This window comes from Corvus moneduloides, chromosome 5 (genome assembly GCF_009650955.1).
Source record: "Corvus moneduloides isolate bCorMon1 chromosome 5, bCorMon1.pri, whole genome shotgun sequence".
Lineage (NCBI taxonomy): Eukaryota > Metazoa > Chordata > Aves > Passeriformes > Corvidae > Corvus > Corvus moneduloides.
This window is the reverse complement of record NC_045480.1, coordinates 23,655,629-23,681,363: the sequence shown is the minus strand read 5'-3', so window position 1 is coordinate 23,681,363 and position 25,735 is coordinate 23,655,629. Positions and strand designations below refer to the sequence as shown.

Sequence of the window (25,735 nt, the reverse complement as noted above, 5' to 3'; positions counted from 1 at the left end):
TGGCTAACCCAGTGTGGTCATATCTGGCTTGTTGAAGAGGCTGATCTGACTTTTAATTAAGTTAATTAAGGTAGTTAACTTGCTCACAAAGGCAAGAGCAGACAAGTGTTCTGATGTTATGAAATGAAGCTTTTTATTTCTTTTATAGTAACCTGAGCTGTGTGCAACCAAAGCACTATGAGAAAAGTGCTAAAAAGACATGGATTGCCCCATTTATTAGAAATTATTCTAATGGCTGTATTCACTCAAATGCCATAGTAACACAGGAAAGGCTGAGATATCAAGAGTGCTGACATTTCCTTTTCCTTCATGTCTGATCCCTCTGGTGGCTTCCTTCATAATGGTGCCATATATAGAGTCCCTTAAACACATTTTCTTTATTAACACAAGCATCAGCTAGTCTGTGTTCACAGACTTTAGTAATCGCAGAGTACCCACAAAAATTGCACAAAAAATTGCGAACTGTTAATTGCAAAAATCAGGAAAAACAATATCAATTATATCTAGTAAGCTTGAATAATTTTCCATCTGAAAAATTAGAGGGGCAAGAGTAATGATTTGAAACATATTTTTTCTATTTACTTGTAGAAAGTATTTATATTGTATGTTACGTATCAAGTAAGTTTAAAAGCCTGGGAAATCTGTGTTTAAAATAATCCTTCTTTTAAAAAAACATCTATTTTAATAGCAAGCAAAAATAAGATTAGCAACAGAATAACAAACTGGAAGGGACCAGTTTGAGAAGATAGAAGGACAATATTTGAACAAGGTCTCTTCCCTCAGCTGAAAGCTTGACCCAACTGAGACAAGGCTGTACACTTTTTAGTTTTGCTGTTTTTCAGAGCAGAAGAAGTTGAAATTTCACATGTGTCATTTTTAATGTACTTTAAATACCAGAACCAGGTTTTAACCTTTAAACAGTACCCAGGGACCCTGTTACCCAAGTAAACACAAGGAAAACCACTCTGGAAGGGTTTCACAGGAGACCTCGGCAGTCCCTCATTTTTCCCACTACAGACAACAGGACTGCAGTTGTGCAAGCTGCAAACCCCAATATACCATTTGGCCAAATCTTCATCTGAGTTCTGGTGTGTCTAGATTTCAACCTCTGTATTGGGGTTGCCACACTTTTTGAGCACATCAGTTCTATAGCTCAGGGGAAACTGCATAATTACAGACACTAAAATATCTGTGCTTCACAGTTTGTTCCTAGTGAAAAGTGCCTTTTAGCGTTGAGAGTCTGAAAATAACCACGCTGTGAAAATCTGAACCCTTTTTTCACAGAGCACCAAACCAAAATCCCCATTACTTTATACTCTTTCCAAATTGATTTTAAAAATCAGCTGGCTTTCAGTGGCCTCACACCTTGCACTGGCTCTAGAATGAACAATCAAGAATATATCAAGCCATCCCTAAATTTCATGTGTGCCCTGTATTGTCAGTTCAGGCATCTCAAGGAAGCCTATCCACTTGGCTTCATTGAATTGCAGCAGACATCGATTTCTTCATTTTGTAACATACAGTAACAAGCTTCGGGAATCTAAGACAGATGAGATGAGATTTTCAGTTACAGTGTGATTCTGGAGCACATCTTTATCTGGCTTCGTCTGTGATAACAATTCTGTGGAGCCTTTTGGTGCCTGAATGTGGCACTTTGTGGCAAATACCACAACACAGCATTCTCATCTGGAGATTACTGCTCTTCAGCACATAAAAATGTCAGCATGAGCTGCTGTAAACAAACTTTAACCCACTGAGGGAAAAAAAAGACAATTGAATAGAGCATTCTGGAAAAAATATGGCTTAAAAATAGTTGAAACCAGGTATTAAATCCATTAGTGGAGTGGGGAACATAACAAAAATGTCTCCAGTTGTAACAGATCGGAAAATTCATAACATGACATTTGCATGCAATCTTTAATGTTCAAACAGTAACAATAGCTACTTTTAAATAGGGTTACAAAACCCAAGACTTCCAGAGAAGAGGCGCTGCAAGAGTTGACATGTAGAAGCATTTCTCCCAAAAGCCAAAAGATTTTTAACCGAGGACCGCAAACACCTGGCCACTTGCGTAACTCTGCACAAGTACAATGCCATTCAGATTCTTTTACAAATATGTCAGTTTTAGTGTTTCAGGAACAAATCAACACTTGAGCAGAAAGAGAAGTAGGAAAGAGAAGAATTCAGGAAAGATGGATGATGACAGAAGTCCTTGTCTTGTGTGCTCAGGTACAGAAGTTTGTAAAGATTTAAGGCTAGATTTAAATAAATAAAGATTTAAAGATATAAAAACTTCATATGAGACCAGGATATTTTTATGATCAGAAGCCTCCCTTACAATCAGGTCGATGAGTGGTAAATATTCAACAGTCTAGAAGCTGGTGGAACAATCACAGCACCAGGTATTCCATGCCCCACTGGTATTCAAGGTGCCCACAATGTAAATACTTGCTCACTACATCACAGGTGAGATAATCCTACTGTGCTATGTGGCATCTTTTATGGCACCACGCTATAAGCCCCTCAAAGGTTATTTACGAGCTAGCTGAAGGACAGGGAAAGGGACAAAGGAAATCCTGCTGGACTAAGAAATTCTCTTGGGATGAGACAGATCTGCAAGACCTGAGAGAGGGTGCAGGACAGAGGGGACAGATAATCCAAGGAAGAGGGAACCGCCGCAATTCACAAAGAATGTACAGCATTGTGTCTTGAGCCCACTACATCTTCTAGCAGAGTTCTCCTACACACCTGAAGTTCACATCTCCTTAGCCTGCCTTTCTGTGCAGGAGGGTAACTTGGCCCCAGTACATACATCAGGATTTGACTCTTAGACGTGACAGGCTCCCCAGGATGTAAAACCTGTTTCAGTCTTACTTGGATACAACCTAGGCAGTTATACTTAGCATGCAAACTCAAAAAAAAAAAGTCATTTAGCTATTCTAAAGACACCCATGCAACCTTGTTCTGTATACAATCTTTTACGAATGTAGGTGACTGGTTTCACTAAAACCACTGCTTCAAAAAAAAGTGGGCTAAAAATATGTGAGAATTTAAGTGCTCATGAAAAAATACCTTCCATCTCTGGAGACTGAAATCTTTTGCCTCCAGAATTACAGCAGGGACAACAGAGGTGATGGTAGCACAGATTAATTCCTGCCAGCCCAACCATATGTCTAAACCAACCCTGTCTGCAAGCCCTGCGGAGGATGCAACCCACTGAAGTCTAGGAAGAATCAGATTAATTTCCCATCTTTGAGCACGTTGGTGAGGAACATACTAAGGTAACAGATCTCACAAAACTGCAGGACAGCTGTCAAAAGTCATTAAGTTTTGATCACTCCTATGCTGGACATACTGATGGCTGTTACACAATGACCGACGCATGTCTAAGAAGTGCTAGGCTTGCCTGCAGGCCATTTATTACATGGATAGCACAATTCATTTCTGTGGTTAGCTAAAGGGAGAACCTCCAAAATATTAAACCAAACTTTTGGGATTTTACAACAATATATACAAGAGTCGTCTAAATAAAATACACATTGGTTAGGTTTTATATACGAAGTTCTTAAGTAAAAAAAATCCACATGGACAGAGGTGGGGGTTGATTCAGGCAGAAGTTTGTCATTAAATAAATGCAGATGCAGACAAATCAACAACTGAGGAACACTGACAGAAACAAAAACAAAATCAGTACAGCTGTTATCTGCAGATCTCCAGACTAGGCCTGCTCCAGTCCAGGCTAGCAAAGTCCAAACACAGGCTTGTGAATAAGGATATGCACCTTTCATTTTTCAAGATAGCGCCCATGTGTTTTGGAGGGGAGAGGATCAGATAAAGAGCACATCTGTCTCACAAGAGGCACCTGCACTGTGGTCCTGCCAGAAGCCCTCCTTTGATTCACCTCCCATTCTCTCTGCTGCAGTATCTTTGTGAGAAAACAGAAAGAACAAACATAAGCAAAACCACTGCTGACAGTCCTCAAAAGATCTTGCACTCATTAAAGGAGAAGAGCTTCCGCCTGTTCTGCCTTTTGGCTTGATTGACCGCTGTCCGCACAGCATATTCAAACACCTGCTGCACCCCCCTGTTGCTGAGGGCAGAGCACTCCAAATAGCCTTTGGCTCGCACGTCCTGGGCGAGCCGCTTTCCATCTATCGGGCTGATGCAGGAGGAACGGTAGGGACCCGTGTCACGCTGGTCAGTCTGAGTGGCCACCACCAAGACGGGGATGCGGGGCAAATGGCTGCGGATCTCGCTGATCCATTTGTTCCTCAGGTTCAGAAAGGAATTGTGGTTTGCTACCGAGTAGCACATTAATACCACATCTGCCTGTTGGTAGGAGAGGGGGCGAATGCCTTTAAAGGCATCACTGCCAGATGTGTCCCAAAGACCTAAGCTAATCTGTACACCATCCATGAAGACATCCACTCCGGTATTTTCATACACGGTGGGTCTGTAGTCATCTGGAAAAGTCTCAGAGGTGAAACGTACCAAGAGAGATGTTTTCCCAACTGCAGAGTCTCCCACCAGAACACACTTGATTGAATCCAGCATTTTATTAACGTCCAAGGCCAAGAGCACCGTCTCTGTGCAGCAGGAGTGGGATGAAGAGATGCAGTGGTCTTAGAGGCCTTCTATATAACTTCCATTTAGTGAGAAACCATACAAATCTCTTTGCTTCTTATGACTTGATTCTGTCACTTGAGACTAAAATTCCATTTTCTCCCACATGACTCTGTTGGTTTCAAATCTTCAGTAAGTCAAATGATGTTTCTGGAAGAGTAAAAATAAAATATAACATTTATAACCCACAGAGAATAAACCATTCCTCATCAAGATAAAGATGCCTGGACACATCTTTGGACAGCCATGGCAAGTGTCCCTTACTGAGGATGATGAACTTTGCCATTTCCTCCCAGATGGCTGTGTGTGCAACAGCCATTCATGTAAATAACCTTCTTGCTGCTCTACAGGAGCTAACAGTCTTACCACCACTGCCATTTTCCACTGACACAAACTATTTTTTCCCTCCAATTGTCTAAAGACTGATAAAATTAATTTAACTTTGGTATAACCGCTACTAATATGCTGTGAGATATTCCCTGCCTCTGACTTTCACGAAGACTGACAGAATCCTGAATCCTTAAATGATCAGTTCAGATTCCCTTGAAAATATACCCATGCTCTCTAGAGGTACTCAAGAGAAAAAAAGCTCTTTGCTAACCAATTTGACTATTTAAACAATCCTATATGGAACAGTAACACAGAACCACTTGTGACAACGAGAAAGCAAAGACTTCAGGTGTGAATCTCAAGTCAGCTGAACCCGAACAATTTTCAAAAGCAATGAAGGGATTCACAGCAAAAATACCCAAAAAGAGTTTAATTTAATTTTTTCCTTACAAATTGCTTTCAACAATCGAGAAGCACAAGCCAAAGAAAGCCCCACTACTGATGCTTGCCCCAGTCAAAATTTCATTTGAAGGGGATATAACTGTCCTGGCATTTACTCTCTTGTAAAACTGAACCAAGAGTACTCTTCAGAGTATGTAATTGCTTTTGAGCTCCTGCCAGCATTCAGTCAAATTTTCCTATTTTGAAAGCATTTGTTTCTTCCCCACTAGCTGTGTGCAAGATTCACTGCTCACACAGGGTGACACACAAGATGCTCCGAAAATCACTAACGGCAAAACTGAAGACAAATTAGTTCTGATGAACAAGAGTAATTAAAAAAAAGTATCACTGCATAATATCAAAATGTCATGTGTTTGTTACATAAATAATATATTTCTGTTTCCTTCATATATGTAGGGAGACATCACAGCTGAAGGCTATTTGCACAGAAATTAATGATGGCCACAAAACACATGTACTATATTTTACTGTAACACTCTCCACTTTCAGTACCCTAACACACCACAAACACCGCCCCCCCCCCCCTTTATTTCTAGTACACTCCAAGCTTTGGCTTACTCCACAAAGGGGGGAAAACAAAGGAAAAGTGCTAGCTGAGCTTAGAGAGAACATTTTACAGGCACTGACAACTGCTATTTGCCCTGCTTTCATTTTGTAGTGAGGCCGTGCCCTACCTCCTCTTGTGCTGCTGGCACACCTGCATCTCTCCCACCAGATGCCCGGCTGAAAGAACATGTGTGGCCGGAGCACGCTGCTTTATAGAGGTGGCCCTGAGTCTGCAGGGCCGGGCCTGTGCGTACTTGAGTTACGGTATCTACGGGAGTCATTGCAACAGACGGCGCTTCCTGGCCTGCCAGCGAGACCGCGCTCTCACCATCACCGCTCACTTCTAGGAAGTGGGATGGAGGCTAAGCTGCTTCACAACATTCCTGGCTGCCGGGAAACAAGCTGTTCCATTAATTTAAGTTTTAGTGGCAGCAGCTGAAAATTTGCTTTTAAAGATTCATTAGGTCTAACTCCACTCTCTCGCCTTCTCTGTTCTCCAAACAAGCTCTCAAGGGAATTAAATGAGACATTTACAAAACACATCTATGAAAAATTAAAAAAGCATATGTATGATGAACATTCCTATTACTTATATGAATCCTAATCTCTCTTTCAGAGTATTCTACTTCAAAATTGGGTCAGCAATACATTTTGAAAACACCTCAATTCACCAAAAGACAATAGCACCCTATTCAGATAAAGCTGCATACTCTCAGGAGAAAGTTTCCATGTACCAAGCATCTTTTTAAGAACAAACATTTCTTTGGTGCAAGCAGTCCTTAGTGCCTTCAGGTTCATTATTTTGTGCATATTGGAATGTGGGAGAAAATAAGGATGTCCAAAGCATGACTTCTGCAATTTCATCAATGCCAAAAACAAAGAAAAATGGATAAAAGGATTGTTCTGGCACTCAACTTGTTGATTACCAGGTCCAATTATACTTGCTATTTTGAAAGAAAGAATATAAATGATTAAAGACTGAAAGAGATATTAAGGACTAGTGAATATGGCTAGTTGACAGACAGTAACAAAAGCTGAAATATTCCATTGTGACAGTGCAGAATTGTTTTCAAAGCAAATGATATTGTTCTACATTCCACCAATGAATAATAAAAAAACCCTGGTATATAACAAGGCCCATATTGTGATCCTGTGGACAAATTGCCCTCAGTGGCCTTGATCTTGCATTTGTTCACAACCATTCGTGTGTCTCCATATACAAGTGGGACTAAATATGTGCCTTTAATTAGGCACATAGCTGGTCCTTGTGGCAGCCTCACAGTAAGAGCAGTATTATAGTATTAAAATAATTATGCAAGTTCACCTCAATGGACAGAAAAAGCTTGATTAAACATCAACAAAAAGCAGTGTCCTATAAAGACAGTACTGGGCACTTCTGTGCTGCAGCATACAACCAGTTTTATAAATATTTGCAAAAGTTTTGGTCCCTTTCTCTCATATTCTGTCTTGGTCCAACAGTGCAGTGTGCTACACCCATTACAAGACTGCAGAAAACCTTCTGATCACAGATCAGAGATGGAGTCTAAGCTGCTGAGGGATTGTTTTTTTCTTCCAACAATTTGATTTTCAAAAATTTACCGACTTTATTAAGTTCAATTTGTATCTGGAATTCAATATATAAACCTGTATCTTCTTTTATGCTTTTTTTGGTTTATGCTTTCATCATTCATAACAACTTTATTTGAATTTTTGAATATTTGAAGATATTATTTGAATAATGAGGTAAGACCTTTTATAAAATCATTAGGTGTAAGAATGTATGTCTTATTCTTGTGTGGTCATGCTGAATAGTGATCTTTAGCAAACTGCAGGTTTGGTTCCCTCTGTCTTTGGAATACAGAACCCTGGCACTAGTGTGTGGTTACAGAGTGTGGATTCACTGATGATGCTAGCACAAGAAGCCCTACAACAGTCACTCTCTGGCAGTGTCTGACCTGCACCTCAGCAATCTTCAGGCAGGTAAAATGCCTCACACTTGATCATGGCTGAATACAATACGGAGAAGGTGAGTGAGGTTACCAACCCGCAATGTGATGGGATGGGAAGTAGGGCACAGCAGCACTGAGCCCTTTCCAGGTAGAGGATTCAAGTGAATATACATCCCATGAAAAACTAGTATGGTATTTGCTGAAAGAGCTCTACCAACAAAGGAAAGCCAGACTGGTGTATCAAAAAGGGTAAGTTTATCAACTGAACCAAATGGGATTTTCATTTATGCCAAGAATATCTCTGGCATCTACTATAAAATCATTGTGAGCATGACTCACTATGGCTAAAGATCTCCAGAGGATGGACAGTGTCTTATGATAGGGGAAAATAAAAACAGTCAGGAACTTCTAATTTCAAAACCTATCTTAGATACTGATAGTGCACCCTTAGGTAGGCTGGAATTTGAACAGAATTAGCTCATATGTAAACAAACCATGCAGGCAAACAGCCATCTTTTTAGATCAGGCAATCACAAAAAGCTTCAGAGAGTTAAAGCAGTTAGCATGCTAACTATTATTGCTATTATCCACTCCCTACCTCAGTTACATCTCAGTGGAGTTCCTGTTTATATTAGGATAACAGCAGGCTAGTATTTCAGTTTGAGCACTGTGTATACTAGTTCTTGAAGAGATCTGACATGGCGAGGAAACAAAAACATTTATACTAATAGAAAAGGTTGAAAACCACTGGAGAGACTTCCACTTGCTGTGCAATGCTTGAATGTACATGCTGTCTTTGCCTACCTACTCTTCTAAGTCCCACCTCACACAGAAGTGGGGTCTGCAAAACAGTGCCTACAGTTCTTCTCCAGTGTGCTGATTGTAATCACTGCTCCTTCCAATTGCATCACAGATACATAAGAACTCTCCTTGCATCCCTTAGTTATAGGCCCTCGAGGAGAGGAAGGAGGCACAAAGACTACCCTCACTGACCAGAACAGTGTGCAGCTTTACACCTTCACCTCCATGGGCACAGTGGGCACTGCAGGGCACAGACAGGGCCTGGGAACAACTCCTGCAAGCAGAAGGAGAGGGAGGAGGAGGAAAGCTGGCAGGAATCAAGACAGGGCAGAGATGCTGTTGCCTGGTTAGTGACAGCACCCAGAAGATACAGCCGCTGTGACACAGAAACCATGACTGTTGTGACTCCAGTCTGGACGCTCTGCTAGATCACCAGGTTGTCAAGGTCACACTACCTTGTTTTCAGCTCTGTGGATGAGGTGTACTTGCTCCATTCAGATACAAACCTCCAGACTACTTCCAAAGCATAGGTCTCCTGAAAATTAATCCATCAGCTGCAGTCCGGCTGGAGACTACAGCTGGTCTGCAAGCAAATGGCCCCTTGCTGTACCCGTCATGCATCCATTAAGCTGATTCTCTGACATTTGCATTAGCTGTCTCTTGGTTTTTAACTTCTTTTAAGACAAATTTGATCTATAGCCCTGTCTTGACAATCAGCCTCCCACCACCTCAGAGACTGTCAGCTTTCCAGTCCATAGTGGCATTCAGTGGTGGTACCACTGCCATGAAGGAGAACTGGCTCACAGCCTGTACCTTTGCAAGGTGCTGCATCTTTTCCCCAAACTACTCCACCAAAAAATCTCCATTCAACTCATTCACTTCCCAAGCCAGCTACCACAGGGGCCATCTCTATTCCTTGGCCCAAGAGCAAGATGGCAGGTTACTCACTGGCAGAATACTTCAGCTGACTGATATATTTATAATACTGACAGATTAACTGCCAGATTATCTTTCAATGTGCTTTTATATTTAAAAGAATTGAAAGGATGCTCAGAAGCTTGGATGAGAGCTTTTACATGGATGTTTTATCCTTAAGTACAATAATTTCTGCAATGCCCTTCTAAAGTTAGAAAAGCAAACAACATCAAAGCCAGGATGTCTCGTCATCTCAAAAACAATCTCCTTCCACAATTTAAAAAAAAAAAATTTGCAGACATAAAAACTTGGAATTCTTTTCTTTCACTCCCTTATTCACAAAACTGAAATCCTGTCCATGTTTTCAAATTTCTGCATTTTGTTTTGAAAAAAATACAAAACTAAATTTTGGGTTTAATTTCTAATTTATGAAATTTTGAGAAAATGGAGAACCACTTTCTTAGAAGCCTTTGCAAAAAATCACTTCAGGATCAAGACAACACCTGAAAATACCTCAGTTTCTTTCTCTGGCAGTTTTAATAACTGCAAATGAAGAGAAGGATTTATGATCAAATATTCAGTAATCTTGTCGACTTTATTATTAGCAAGGGAACTCACGTTATCAGATTTAAAGGAAATTCCCTCATATTGAGAATGTGAAATCTTGATATAAAACAACAACAAACACAGACCAATGTTATTTACAAGATTAAATGAGATGTGAAGTCCTAGTAAAGGGATGAAAGCTTTTCATATATCAAAATGTACATATTTACACACATGCTCACACACTGCACATTTATTTATACTGCATATTTATTTATACACAGAAAACTGCTTAATGAGCTATCTTAAATTTTAAAAAATTGCTTTCATTGCTTCAGTAATAGTACCTATAATAATATCTATATATAAACAATGGATTATGACACAACTAAAGATCTATTCAATTTACTATAGTCGCTGAGAAAAACTATTTAACTCTCATTCTAATTATCCAGTTAGACAAAAGAAATATTTATTTTATCTTCAAGAACCCTCTTGCTGTGGCTAATCACACCTTGATTCAGCAATTTACAAATTAAACATGAGCACAGATTATCAGAACCACTCCAAAAATCAACGAGAAGCCTGTAAGACTCTCATGTACTGATCTGAGATCCTAAATCTCTAAATAGAACTCAGTGAGATCTGGCAATGCTAAGTACCCACTTTAAGATTCAAGCCATTAGTCTGAAGTAATTTTTCTTCATATGTTTATGGAGTGACATGGTAAATTACAGACTTCGTGGCATTCATGGCATTATGGGGCATTTTCAAAAGGGATCCATGTATAAATATTATCTCCAAATTAAAATTTGGGTAAATCAAGTGTAGGAAAGTAATCCTTTCACAGAGGAACCAGCTCATAAAACATTCTCAGTCTGATCCAATATCCTCAAAGTCATCAGAAATGGAGTGGCATGTCATGCCTGAAGTTAGGTAAGCCTAGTGTTTTCCTTCTGCAAGATACTGGATACGTCACCTCTCTTTCCCACCCTTTTCTGTGCTAATTTTTCTCCTCTGCTCTTAAACAGAGAAGAAATTCTTGAGTTTCCCTACAGATACAGCCATACACGGAGCAGCTGGTGTGCAAATGTCACACGTGTACGTTCGAGCACAGAAGTTCATCAACCATCTGTCCATCTGCCTTCCCTCATAGTAGCTGTTTCCGTACACACACATATACACACACACATACACACACACATATATATGTACATATATATTCACCACTGACATAGAACTGCTTCTGGGTCCAGATGGGGATACAGATACACTTGCAGATGAACATGGATAAAGTGCTGGGTGCTGACTGCAGTGCTATCACACGTACCTATGAACAGTTTTTCTATTAAGAATAACTTAGAGGTCAAAAGCAAATTTTCAGCAAGTCTAACTGCATTGTAGCCAAACTGAAGCCTTGATAATACAAAATACAAAATTTCATTAATTGACTTCAATCAGACTACTGTGTGTGTAGAATTACTGACATGGGGAAATGTTTGCAGCTTTGGGCCTCAAACCGCTTCAAATTTTTCATGCCACATCCTCTTTTAAAACAGTTTGAGACAAATCAAAAACACATTTACAACATATTTTTGTAGGATTTTTTTTTACAGATTTAGCTCTTCGAAATCTCCCAAAATGTTTTTTGGTGTTGAAATACTCTTTGGCTGTTGAAGTACTCTTTTATTTACAACCTTCAACAATGATTGTGATTTCTTTCCAGAAACTCTCTATTTCTGCTTGTTCTTGTTTTACCATCTGCAGACATGGGCATAATCATCATGAAGTATCCATTTCTCTTTCATACACAACTAACATCTCTTAGTTTTAAATAATAATTTGTAATTTCTCAGAGAATGATGCATTATTTGCTAGACTGGATGCATAGAACTGTATATGTACACATATAGATACACAAAAATATTGAAAATATATCAGTGTATATTTAAAATCTAACTATTTCAATAATGAATCGATACATCCATGTACAAAAAAAATTGCATCCTTACGTACATGCATGTATGTCCATATACATATATATATGGACACATTGATACTAATTCATTGCAAAACACATTGCTACAGATTGCTGTAGGAAACAACAAATTGTGGGCAAGATATGTTACCATCATTTGAAAACCTGCATACGTATTTTGCATCAAACGGATGCATTATTGAATTGACCGCGGTCTACATACAGGTATACGTGTATTTGTACGCACATAAGCAGAGATTACTGCTGCGCTAAATGGGGATTTGCAATAACCTAAGTATCTAGTGGATAAGAGTTTTACATACAAAATTACATAGTCACCCATTGTAAACTATTACATTTCTGCTGTGTATGCAGCCATTACATTTATTAGACATACCTTTGCAATATGTTACAGTGCTTTGCCGTTAAGGAGATGCGTGGATTTATATTAAATCCTGCAGATGTGTAACATAATAAATTGTTAAAATAAACTGGCAACTCTATATATGCACTTGCATTTGCAGGCAAAAAGGCTTCCCCTCTTTCAGAGCCTGTGCCGAGCCCATTGCAGAGGAGAAGGCTGACTTCTGTGTGCTTTGGCTCTAACCTGGGGTAGGACTGCACTTCTCTCCCTTGTTTGCACACTACCTGATCATCTTGACTGGCTCTCTTAAACACTTCAAAGTAATCAATAGTAACAGTCCCGCTAAAAGCTAATACATGAATGATACAGGCGATGTAACATTCTCCTCAGTGTTAAAAGGTCTTTAAAAAATTGGCCTACCACTTGTACATTTTCTTCAACAGACCCCTTGCAAGATCTCCAACATTACTTTCAGAAGTCTCTTCAGGTTTAACTTTGCTCTGATTTTCTAAAATACCTAGCACAAAATAAGGAGATTCTCAAGTCTAGATCTTCTCCCCCTAGTATCAGTGGGAGAAGAAGGAGGTTCTCCATGTTAATCATTAGGTTATGTATTTGCACAGGTTTGATTTCAGTGGGAGGTAAAGGTGGAGGAGGAAAATGTTAGTTAGAATAGAATTAGCCAGTGTTCCATGGAAGATTATTTTTGTATATTTTGTGATAAGAATAAAGTGTTGGATGTACAGGTGTTTTGAGTAGTAATAATGATATTTCAGTTGATCAAACAGTTCACAATAATGACCTCTTGCTAAAACGTACTGATTTATTTTTAATTTAGGAAGAACTCATATTTACTGCATGTCGCTGTTTGTTTTGCTGTGACGAATATTAAACTTCTGAAGTTAATGAGCAAAGCTAGCAAAGGAAGCAACAATAATTTGGTTGGTTATTTATTTTATAACACAGAAACTCCCTGATAATTTTAGCTTTTCCCCCTTAAGACTGCCAGCAACAAACCCCTTTTTCTTATCTCTGTATATATCCAAGTGTTTAAAATCATAGTCTAGATTTCACACAGTGGAAAACTGCCATCTTTAATATCATCCTTAAATTTTGTATGCACACATGTACATTAAAATGTTAAAAATTTGAAGAGCTTGCTTAGAAATAATTTCAATTACTTTTCAAGTAGCAGGTGCGACATAAAACATAAAATGATCATAACTTATCCTGCATTTGTTGATTTATGATTTTTATCTTTTTGTTTTATAAATTAAAAAAAAAGGAGTTGCTTTTCACAATCTATGCCATGACTCAGTATTCATGCACTATATCCAGCACACAGATAAAATAAGAGATAATACATATCTACAGTACAAGCAGGAATTTTTTTTTCTCACCATGCAGCCTCTCTAGAATTCCTTAATTGTAGCAGATTAAATTAGATAAAATAAATGGGCATGCATACTTGCCTTCATCAAACTGCCTACGTTCCATGCATAGTTATGATTAAAAGCCAATTTCAAAGGAACATGCTTTCTTCCCTTTTATTTTTTCTAGAATTAGCACAAGTTACACCTGGTAGCTCAGATTTTACACTGGTTTATATCTTACACCAACCACATGCCAGAGCAGAATATATATTTTAGTGCCTGTTTTTCTTTACTTTTCTCTGATTCCATTACGACCTTGATCTCTTGCCACCTTTATATAAAACATATAATACTGCAGACAGCAGCGGGTCATATGGAATAGGTTAAGAGGAGAAAAGACTGTACAACCAAAACTAATACATAAATCCTTCTCACTCATTCTTCAGCTGAGTATTTTGAGAAGCCATTTCATATATTTATAGCTGACATCTACTTGGCTTTCAGTTGGTTTAAAGATCATGCAAATCCCCACAATACGGTAAATCTTAATGCAGAATTCTTCAGTGGGAAGCATAGAAAGCTTTCCTTGATTTTCTTGATTTTTACATATTTTGAATGAAAATGATCACACATATGAAAAGAAAGATATTTTAGGAGAAAGATGTTTGAACATTATGAGAACATTTCCCATGCTTTATTTTTGAATCCTGGTGGACTTGATTCAAACTCAGAGATAATTTATCCAACAGGTTTTCATCCAGAATTAAAACTCCACTGAAAGAGATGGGAATTTAAAAACTTGCATTTAAATTGATGGAAACTAAAGAAATAACATGCAGGGTTTTTATGACAGCTGTTTCATAATATATGTTTATATTGAGAAAAATGAAAGCCCATAGATAATTAGATATATAATTAATAGATAAATTAATTTAAGTATATCAGTACCTCAGTAATTTTGAACTCCAAAGTCTTTACCAGTTTTTACGCACAGTCATTTGATGGAAAAAAAAAAGGCAAGCTGAAGACTGTGTGTCCACTGGCATGCGTATCAATGAAAGGAAAGAACAGTTTTCCTGTAAGTTTGAGAGGTTTCATATTTTTTCAATGACCATGGCACAGGAGACAACCAAAAGAGATGCCTACCTACCATGGGGTCTTGGTCTCACGCTTTTATATTAGGAGATCCAGTTCTATCTATATTTTGACTTAAATCAGTCTAACTTTCAAAAGCAACACATTGTCACTCATGAGGAGAAGAGCTGTGACCAGATGGTACAACAACCTCAAGCTGGCAAGTGTCAGTTACTGGTACTCCACGCTCACACTTGTGTGTGAGAAGCGAAATCATGCACAGTACGTAACCACAGCCCACTGTGCCAGCTTCTGCCAGGAGAGGTGTTTGCTCCTTTTCCAGCACATGCTGTGTCTTTCCCATGTGACAGGTCACCATGGCTCCCCGTAGGGAAATCTCCAAACCATAGCAGAATCCTTGTGTGGTTTCCAGCAGATTCATGCATTTTGTCAGGTAAAGACAAGCATGTCAAGTTCAGCCCCACCCTCATCCCTCAGGAATTTACACTTCTCCTTGCCTTCTGTAACCAAAGACCAAATGCAATTCCTCGTGTGAAAGCAATACAGCACAGACACAGCAGCAGGCAACTGTGCAGGAGGGGAATGATAAGGGTCTGTGATAAACACAGCGCACGGCCACAAGCAAGGCTGGGCACAAACCATTCCTGTATCTGCTCTGTCAGGAATACATGCATGCACTAAGTGCTCAGACCATGTTCCCAGCTAACCTTCAGCCACCCTGTCAGCAGTGATAGACTGGGACTGCTGGGATTATTGCTCCTTGACACTTTGCCAGCTGCTCATATTAGACCTGATATGCCAAGCTTTTATAGCCATGACTTCCAGTACTCTCACTGCTGCATTACAGAGGTTTCACAAGCTCCAAAAGTCTCCCCCTTCCACTGTCCACTGATCCTTCTGCTGGATTGGGAACCTTTTCTAGTCCTTCACTGACATAAAAACTGAAGGACAACTAACTTCTGCTAAGCAAATATGAAATTCTACTTGGTTTTGTGGAGAAGAGCTAATGGTAGGCTACAGCACAAAAATTTTGTTGCTACATTGCTTTGTTGTGTTTGTGTGATCCTGTCCAGTATTTTAAGGCCATAATGCTTTAATAGTGGGCTTGAGACAGCTGCAGCCAACTTCCTTTCTTAATTGGTATGCTGGGGTTATCTCAAAATATCTTTCAGCTATAAGCTGTATCATAGCTTGGAAACATTTGAAAACCGTGAATTTAATAAAACCACACACCACTAGCCAGAAAGTGAGAACCTAATTTGGGAATGATGTTAAGCTGTGTGGTGTGATGTCTAAAATGTTACATCAAGACTTTGAAAAAGCTACGTTTTACAGTTACTTCTTTTATCTCTTTTCAAACAATAATCAAAAGCACTATAGAAAAAGCTGCAATTTTTCATTTTATGGTCAATGTCAAATTAATCACTTGAATGGTGCATTCAGTAACATTCTACTGTTTCTTAGGGAAAACTATAGAATCACAGCATCAACATTTCACAAAGAAAAAGGGGGGTGAAGAGGTAATTTTCACAGAAAATCGTTAACACTAAAGTGCCTAATCCACCTACTGCTATACATCTAGAACTGCACAGCAAAAGCAAGAGGAGAAACAGCAGAATTTCATCTCCTTGCCTGGGTATCCTCCTGGCTGATTATCAGAAAGCATCACTGAGAAAAGCTCCTCAGGAGCTTCCGCTGGTGCAGACCCACTGCTGTACAAAACGGGCACAGCCTGCGAGACCGCCACCATGCTGGCTGCTCATTTCCTGTGTGCTCTGGGTATGCTGCAGATCACCCACTTACCTCTTTGAGGATTTATATGGCTCGCCCCTCACTGTAGAAGCGATCACTTCCCTAAAATCACTGGCACTAGCAGCCATTACCAGCAATGAGACTTTACCATCAATTTTGAGGCCTGATGCTCTTCTGCTATGAGTTGATTTCACACTGCTTTGGCACAGTAAATTTATCTTAAAATGGGATTAAATGACAGTAATTTACAGCCATGTTGCCTTGCTGATGGGCTATGAATTTCTGTCTTGCTATACATGAAAATCAAACACATTTTAAAATTTAATTCTTTGCTCTGGAACTTAGTGAGTACAGATTACTTATAAAAACACCAATTCTCTATAACTACAAACCTACAGTTTTTCCTGGTTTGCAGCACCTAATCTAGGGAATGTAAAACCTGGTATTATGCCTCACTAAGGCCTGCTCTCTAAACTTAGCCGGAAGCAAGTGCACACGTGGCTTTTCGACCCCGCGGTTACTGCCCAAGTCTCAAACGTGGTATTCACATGAAGTCAGTACCCACTTTCTCCAGTAGATTTGACTTCATTTGTATGATAGATCTTCAGATCGATCTCTGAAAAATTACATCGAACCCCATTCTAAAGTCAAGTAAGTGTACACATATGGTCCTTCCTACTGGAAAATCACAAACACACCACACACTGATCTAAATGGTGGGGTTGAAAATGTGAAATTTGAAGCAGGAACATATAAAGCACTATCCCACCTTATTCCAACAGCAACAGACACCAAAATTTGCTGACATATGTGCCTGTTCACAACTAACTTATCTCATTTACCCTACCTTTTTCTTCTGCAAGTATTTTCTTCAGGATAAACCCCTCATTAAAGCTGGCCTCTGCCAGATGCCACAGCTCAACTCCTGTCCTATCCACAGGTAGAAACACAGCTTAAAGGAGAAGTTAGAAAATCTTAAATCCACATTCAGATTTTTTTGCGGGGACCTGTGTCAGAGAGACTGTTCCAGCCTCAGCGTGCTCTATCCTCATTCACCTTTCAGATTAACTGCATCTCATGGGCAATGTGACAAGACCATTCCATCACCACAAGAACATCATAAGATGCAGGTTTTGTGAGCAGAATCTGGAAATGGGTGTGCAGAAATGTGCACGCATGCACACACACACACACACACACACTGCTCTGTAAGGGGACCCCACACCATAAGCATGCCACAGTAGGCTCAGAAAGCAAAGAAGCCGTGGGAGTGACCTGAACACAAGTTGTTACAGACGTGGCCATTTAGATGGAAACCTTCCATCTCAGAATGTGGCACAGTCATTTACTAGACCTAGCAGGACCAGGCAGCTGCTGGAGCCAGAGCCAGCCACAGATATGTCAGCAAATTAAAAATATTTTTAATCTCACTCCAGTCCTAAAAACCTATTTCTCAAATTTTCACAATAAAGTCTTCACCTAAATTTGCTTGGGAATATTTAAGATGAAGCAGAACAGTTTCCTCATAAGCATGATGTACTTCACAGAAGTGGAAGAAGACCATCCCTTGAAGTGCTGCAGATTTACACATCTATCACTCCTGGGTTCATAGTTCGTACAACAGAAAAGAGCATCAGAATCAGATCCACCATCTTGAGAGCAATTCCGATTTTTTCTTTTTTCTTATATCAGTTAACATGGAAGAAACTGTCATGGCACAGCCCATCACACCCCTCTTTCTACTTTATATAAGGCCTTTTTACGCTGGAGTGAAGAAAAACCTCGGGAACAAATGAAAATCCACAAAATGCAAGATCTAGACCAGGGTTTAATTGTTTATCTCAATACGAGCATTTAACAGATGGTATTTAACAGAAAAGTAAAACTGATTATGTAAACCAATTTCACAAACTTATTAATAAAAGCAATTAACAAAAGTAAAAAAAAGTATACTGAATTTGATTCAGAATATCAATTCACATTAAGACTCCTAGAAAAAAAGAAAATGCAATGAACTCACCAGAGGCAGGAAGCTGAAAGAGGCTGTTGAAAATAAACGTTACGAAAGTCAACTATCCTGGATGAGACAGGGGAAGAAAAAAAGAAGAGTGGTATTCTGTGTTCTTGGCTTTTTCAGATAGACTTCTTTTTTAGCAGATTAGAACAACTGTATTATTGAGAGGACAAAAAACCCAAAAGCTCTCGAGGCAACCAGAGACCCCTGTGCATACAGGCCAGAGTAGTCCTGGCAACTGGGTCTAGCTCATCTGGAGGCAGCAGTGACAGCAGACCCAGATGCAGCGTGACGAGAAAGAGTGAAGAGGTTTAGCGTAAGTCAGCTTCCTGGTGAGAGCTTCGCAGCTCTGCCTGTGTGGGTTTGTTGTGGGTTGGTGTATGAGTTGGTATATCTTTCTCTCTTTGGTGACTATGGGAGCAGATGTAAAAACCTTGAAGACGGGGGAGGGAGGCAAACCCTCCAGGCTGCAGGAAGCTTTCTCTTTGCACTCCGCTGCTCCTCCAGCTCCCTCCTCCCTGCTTCAGGGAATAATGGCACAGCACAGCCCAGCAGCTCAATACATGCGAGCAGAAAAGGAGATCAACAACGGCCCAGCACGGCTACGTGCAATTTACTCTCCGGTAGCAGGAACAACACCTGGGATATTCTTCTGGAGCCTGGAATACGGCCCTGCCTGCAGAGTATGCATGTTTAGCTGACTTTGTGCAAAAACCCAAGGCAGGCACTTTGGGCTACTTCAACATAGGTGTACACGGTTTTGTTGTCATTCAATGAGGATTCCTCTGAAGCACTGGTCAAGACTGATCAGTAATATCATTTTATCAGCATATATGTCCTCTTTTTTACCAGCATAAGGAGGCTGAGCAGGTGGAGGGACCACAGACATTGAGACTTCCACCTTTCCCAGCACAGACAAACTGAGCTGGCCAGATTCTCACCACTTCCAGTTACCACAACTACTACCACAACACTGAAAGCAAAGCTGTGATGGTAGTTTCAGGATTTCAAGAGTCTATGGTCTATACTTTAGGAGCCATCAGCAGAAGAGGTTGTCCACTGTGTATGATCAGGCAATCAGAATGCAGGGAGGGCACTCCTGTCCCATTCTGCTGAAGCAGCCCAAGCTCACCGGCATAGCAGGAGAGCTCGGGGGCAGAGGCATGAGCACTGGCTTCCCAAGCAGCCTTGAAACCCAGAAGCACAGAAGTGGAAACCAAGTCCTTTTCAGCAAATATTTTGGGCTCAGTGAAGTTATCTCAGACCATCTCCAGCCATGAATCAGTAGGAACAGACTGCCTGATCCAGATCTAAAGCCATGCATTTTATGTTCCTTGCAGGCTGGAAACTCTCTGAAGACAGCTAATTAATTGGTCCACATTAACATTATGACAGTACAATGCATTCCAAGATGAAGTCATATTGCTTCCAAGAAAGATTAAAAACCAACAGAATAATTTACAAGATAAAGCAAAAAGGAAACAAAAAGATAATTTATGTGTAGATGAAAGGCAGTTTGTGCCAAAAATATAAAAAGAATATAGCCTGTGTAAACATGCTGTAAACCTGCTGATGCAAAGCTTGCAGAGCAGTGCTGCACAGTTAGGCTGGGGAATCACTTTGTTTCATTTCCCTATAAAATGAAATTAATTCAGTTAATTATCAACAGTGATGAAGGTAAGGAAGGCTCACAGAAGGCATTTTGGGAATCCTATCTTCTTAAAATCTTCAAACTTCCTTTTAGTTTGAGACAGGATTTTGAATAAGGGGCTTCAGTGCATCACCAGTTTATGTGAGAACTTCTGTTTCTTCATTTTCACATTAAATATGTATTTGTCCGTTTTTAACAGGGTTTGGGTTTCCCAATACCAGCGTAAGCAATCAGGCAGTAAGTTTCCATTGCAATTGTGATAAAGCAAATGAGACACCCAAACATTTTTAAATGTTTCCATCAGAAACATTCAGAACTGTCAGAAGTAGAGAAATAAATACTATTTGCAAATTATACCGATATAAATGCCTTTCATGATCATCACCAATTTTAGGTCTGCTACAGAGAGCAGATACTTAAAAATGCAACTACTCTTCTCTGTTTTGTGCTGAGATTAATCCAGATGTGAAGCCATCTGGCTAAGTAGTTTGCATTTTGGAAAAAGAGTGCATCCATCTGTAAAATACTTCATAAACAACTATTGAACTGAGTGAACTCAGCAAAGAAACAAAACCATACAGTAAGAAACATGTTCTAACATGTCTTGATTTCCACCCATGTCCCTCCAGTACATTTTCTGAATGATCTTGACCCAATAACTTCCCAAAAATAGTTGAATTTTATTTATTTGAGACCTTTCTTAGTAATACACATGCTTCACGCATTTGATCCATCATTTCACTTCCAAGAGACCTGGAACTCCAACAAAAGACCCTCAGCTCCATGCACTCTGCACATGTAGGTAATTCCAAAGTTAGGTGTAAAATTGACACCTGACCTGTTTCTCTTGATATTTGGTTATTTGTTGGGTTGGCTTTTGGGGATTTTTTTTGTCTTTCTTACTGCAGTTTTTCTGCTTCTTTTCACCTCTTCATGCTGTGCAATGAAGGGGAACATCTGGCTATGAGAGAATAGTTAATACATTAAAAAATACATTGCTTCTCCTTTTTAAAAAACTCATTATGAGTCATTATCTGGGACTTCCAGAAACAAGCACTTTGTTGTGGAAAATATTTATGGGGGCGGAATTAAGGCTTGCAATTTATTTTTGCATTGAGAAGTAGGCTGACAGCAAAAAATAAAGTCTCAAACCACAGGTAACTAAGGGTTTATAAGAAATTATAAAATGACATTACCCAGGGTCTTGACATGGGTTAATCTTCAATGAAAGGTCGTATTTCTTCTTAATCCACTGCTTTCTGTCCCTCTTGGAGAAACAAGACAGCTGCTGATGGTAGGAAGGGAGTTGAGATTAAGGAAGGAAGCTGTTCCTGTCCCCACTGCCTGATTTCCTTTTTGTTCTCAGATTCGTTCAGCTCTGATTTTGGTCTGCCTCAAATAGTATGGTATGTGCAGTGCTCAGGAAGTAAACCATGGCACTCTTGATACCCACTGTATTTAACCCCACAAACCTTTCTCCTGTTATAGATGATCATTAAATTACACAAAATAAAGTTAATCATTGCTTATATCTTGCCACTGCTCCAGATATATAAACAACACACAAGAAGAAGTATGCTTATTTTGTGAAAAAAGAGCCTAATTCCTTTTTGGTATCATTTTCAAACAGAAGCAGGAAAAATCTATGCGGTCAAGATGCCAGCTGTGTGTTAGGAAAACGGGGATGTGCCTATTTGCTTTGCCCCAAGTTCCTAGGCAGTACAGGGGAAATCAGGTAGGTTGCCCAGACACATTTCAACCTGGAGGTGAAGCCATTCCCTTCCCAGGAACAGATACCTGAGCAAAAAGGAGGCTTCCTCACAGCATGGCAGAGAGCATGGCTAAGAGAGTCTCTAAAGCAGACCAGGCACAGTAACTTCTGCAGCATTACTCATTGCAAGAGCACTCAATCTGAAAGAGGAAATGAAAACGCAGTCTCACAAGCACTTCCTATATGGATTTTGGTAAAACTCTCACACACTATTTACTACGCCTTGATGAGCTTAGGCTTTGGTTCCTCAGCAACCTAATGCTGTGGGTTAGATACTCCTCAGGTTTGGTAGTGAAGTGGCACAAACTGAAGTCTGTGGTAATAAAACAGAACTCAAAATCTAGCATGAGGCAGGTTCCTGACACATTGTGTGGGCAGGACTAGAGGCCTTCAGAGGGTGAGTCAAAGCCCTCCAGAATACTCACAGTGGAGCAGGCCTGACACGGAAGCCTAAATGAAGAAACATGCCTGAAATGCCACCCTCTCCCTGTGGACTCTCCTGCCTCCCTCCTGAGTTACAAAGTTCAACTTCCAACTCAGCTCAGCTCTTGAGCCCCTTCCCGCACCATTGCCTCTTCCCCTTCAGTGACAGGCTTGCCCTAGGCTTCAGGTGGCCACAGAGCAGCCCTCCAGCTACTAGTCCTCTGCGGGATTTGGCCCTGAGCTGCCCAGCTTCTGGGTGCAGCGCTGAGGTGGGTGCAAGGCATGGGGCGACTCAGACCTGGGCATGCCTGAGCAGCACAGACCTCTCAGGCCTAAAATAGAGAACCCTGAGTTGTGCAAACAATGATCAAACATGGGTTTGGCACCAAGATTTGGGTGTGGTCATCACCATTCTTTCAGCCTCTTTTCAAGACTGATGCAGCTCCATACATTAAACCCATACACTTCTGAGGGAAGGCAGGCAGAGATTTCCCCACTTTCTGAGACCACAGCTTTCTGCTATCTCAACTACAGAACTATTCTTTATTACTTTTATGTTTCCCCACTGTGTAGAGGTTACTAATTAGCTCTTTCTCTGGGATATTTCTCTTGAGATTAGGTTGTCAGCAACATGTGCTCTGTGACAAAACTAACACTTACATACTTTATGATTTCTTGGAATCTGATACACAGAATCCAGTGTCCTAACTTCCTAGTACAATTCCTCCTGTGATGTCAGCGCAGAACAGGTGGACAATGTACAGGAAGAGCTTTCCTCCAGAGCAACATGAAAACCTACATCCCCTTTCTTGAAAGTGAAGCGTGCTTAGGAACTGCACTGAGGGTTACTTAACTACCCTGTTTCTCATTCTGGGACAGCCTAGCATAAAAGCAGTCACATCATATAATCATAGAATGTTTAAGGGTTGGAATGGACCTTAAAGATCATCCAGTCCCAACCCCCCAGCCCATGAGGAGGGACACCTCCCACTAGACCAGCTTGCTCCAGGCCTTAGCCAACCTGGCTTTGAACAGTGCCAGTGTTGGGGTGTCCACAGCCTCCCTGGCAACCTGTTTCAACGTCTAAGAACTAATTCATTCTTCTTCCCCCAAATCAGGTCCTAATTCCAAAACACCCATCTGCCCTACTGAAGGAACAAGATTCTTTCTGTGTTTGCCTGGTTGTGGTTTTTTTTTGCTGGCACTTTAGGAAGACATTTGCCACCTCACAGGGCAGCCCTGGGGTTGAGGGCAGACCTCTCCAATTGGCAGAAGCTGTTCCTGTCCCCACTGCCTGATTTCCTTTTTGTTCTCAGATTCGCTCAGCTCTGATTTTGGTCTGCCTCAAATAGTATGGTGTGTGCAGTGCTCAGAAAGTAAACCATGACACTCTTGATACCCACTGTTCCTTTTTGTTCTCAGATTCGCTCAGCTCTGATTTTGGTCTGCCTCAAATAGTATGGTGTGTGCAGTGCTCAGAAAGTAAACCATGACACTCTTGATACCCACTGTATTTAACCCTACAAGCCCTTCTCCTGTCCTAGATGATAATTATAAAGATAATTGTTGCTTATGTCTAGCACCAGAGTTATAAACAACACATAGGAAGTGTGCTTACTTTGTGAAAAAAAAAGCCTAATTTTTAATATTTATTTTATTTTTAAAGGGAGAACATGCAGAACATGCAAACCCACATGTGTTTCTCTAAACTGTCTAACTTTTGCAGTTCTCTCTCTCCCGGGGGACATTCACACTTCCTTCCCCCACCTGGATCTAATGCAAAACTAACGCCAATGGCTTTGCTGTAACCGTGGAGGAGGCTCCAGTTGTTTTCTCTGTGAAGCCACCCTCCACCTGAGGCTGCCCCGGCTGCAGGACCAGCCTGCGGCCTGGCCCAGGGCTCAGAGCCGCCAAGGGGCTCCCAGGGCGGCTGCCCGGGCCAGCAGACGCTGGCGCCGGGAACCAGCGCCGAGGGAAACGCAGGTTCCTCCTTTGGCTCTGCCCAGGAGACGCCGGGCTGCGCTGTGTCGCAGCAGGGAAGTGGCGGAGGGAGCCTCTTCTCTCAGCAGCCCCGCTGCAGCCGCCCCGAGGCTCCCTCTCCCCTGCTCCCGCAGCCCCCGCTCAGCGCCGGTGGCTCCGCGCCCCGGGAAGCGGCCGCTCCGGACAGCTCCCGGCTCCGGGCCCGGAGGAATCGCCAAGCACACACCGCCCACACCCACGGCGGGAGCGGACACCCTGCTCCCCGCTGCCTGCTCCCCAGCGCCTGCTCCAGCCCCAGCCCCGCGCCCGCGGCCTCGCCCTGCCCATTGGTGCTGCTGAGTGTGCAATCGTCTTGTCAGGAAAGAAAACAAACCAGGCCTCCTGGCCCAGCTATGGCAGAAGCCATTTGAGTTCCCCTTGGAAAACTCAGCAATCTGAAGGTAGCAGCCAGTTTTGTTTTGAATGTGCTTTTCACACTTGCTCCTGCTTCGAAGAAGGAGATAGGGATACTTATACTGCTCAGTCTCAGGCTCTCTGCTTCACCAGCCAGTTTCTCCTTTCCAGTCCATAAACATGAAAATGTCACCCCAAAATAAGGCTCAGAATAAGGCCTGACATAGGTGCCCTGACCTGCTCCCAAAGCACTGTCTTGGGGAAGCCCCCCTGCCAGGCAGAGTTCATCATCCCTCCGAGGATGTTCTTCTCTCTACAGCATATCAAAGTAGCTACTTTACATGGCTATCTTGATAAATGCCCAAACTTGTCTATATGGCACTGCAAGACAGTAAAAGGAGATAATCTGAAAAGGCAAGAAGGGGCACACGGGAAGGAAGACTACTATTACCCTGATTTTAGAGGCAGGAATCCAAGCAAATGCCTTGTGAGTTAGCTGACATGGAGCAAACACTATTATGGAGAGCTTCCCCACAGACCAACTTCATGGAGCTACCATTTCTCTATTTACAGACCAAACTGATTAAATCTGTGGCATTGGCAGAGGATTCCACTGCTTGCTTTCCTGGCCAGTGTGTATGACTAGCCACAGATGTCTATGAAGGAGAGTCCTGTTTCTCAAGATAACACAAAAATAACACCAATCCATGCAGTTGCTTATCAAGCTTGTAGAAAGAACAACTATCATTGCAGCACTGCCACACTCAAA

At 41.1% G+C, this 25,735-nt stretch overlaps 1 protein-coding gene across 2 annotated transcripts; it reads right to left on the bottom strand.

Moving 5' to 3' along the window:
• Window positions 1-114: 114 nt before the first annotated feature.
• RHOH (ras homolog family member H) lies at window positions 115-23,130 on the bottom strand. 2 transcript variants are annotated; one of them, XM_032109967.1, is made up of 3 exons: window positions 22,197-23,130; window positions 21,596-21,687; window positions 115-4,773 (listed from the first exon to the last, which is right to left on the bottom strand). In XM_032109967.1, the coding sequence occupies exon 3, from the start codon at window positions 4,552-4,554 to the stop codon at window positions 3,979-3,981; it is 576 nt and encodes a 191-aa protein (XP_031965858.1). In that variant the 5' UTR covers window positions 4,555-4,773; window positions 21,596-21,687; window positions 22,197-23,130; the 3' UTR covers window positions 115-3,978. The 2 variants fall into 2 exon arrangements, with proteins under 2 accessions (XP_031965858.1, XP_031965857.1); XM_032109966.1 differs by lacking the exons at window positions 21,596-21,687; window positions 22,197-23,130 and adding an exon at window positions 18,755-20,718.
• Between the last annotated feature and the right edge of the window lie 2,605 nt (window positions 23,131-25,735).

Bases quoted from the DNA above. Each gene is read 5' to 3' on its own strand.
- RHOH (XM_032109967.1), bottom strand. From the start codon at position 4,554: ATGCTGGATTCAATCAAGTGTGTTCTGGTGGGAGACTCTGCAGTTGGG.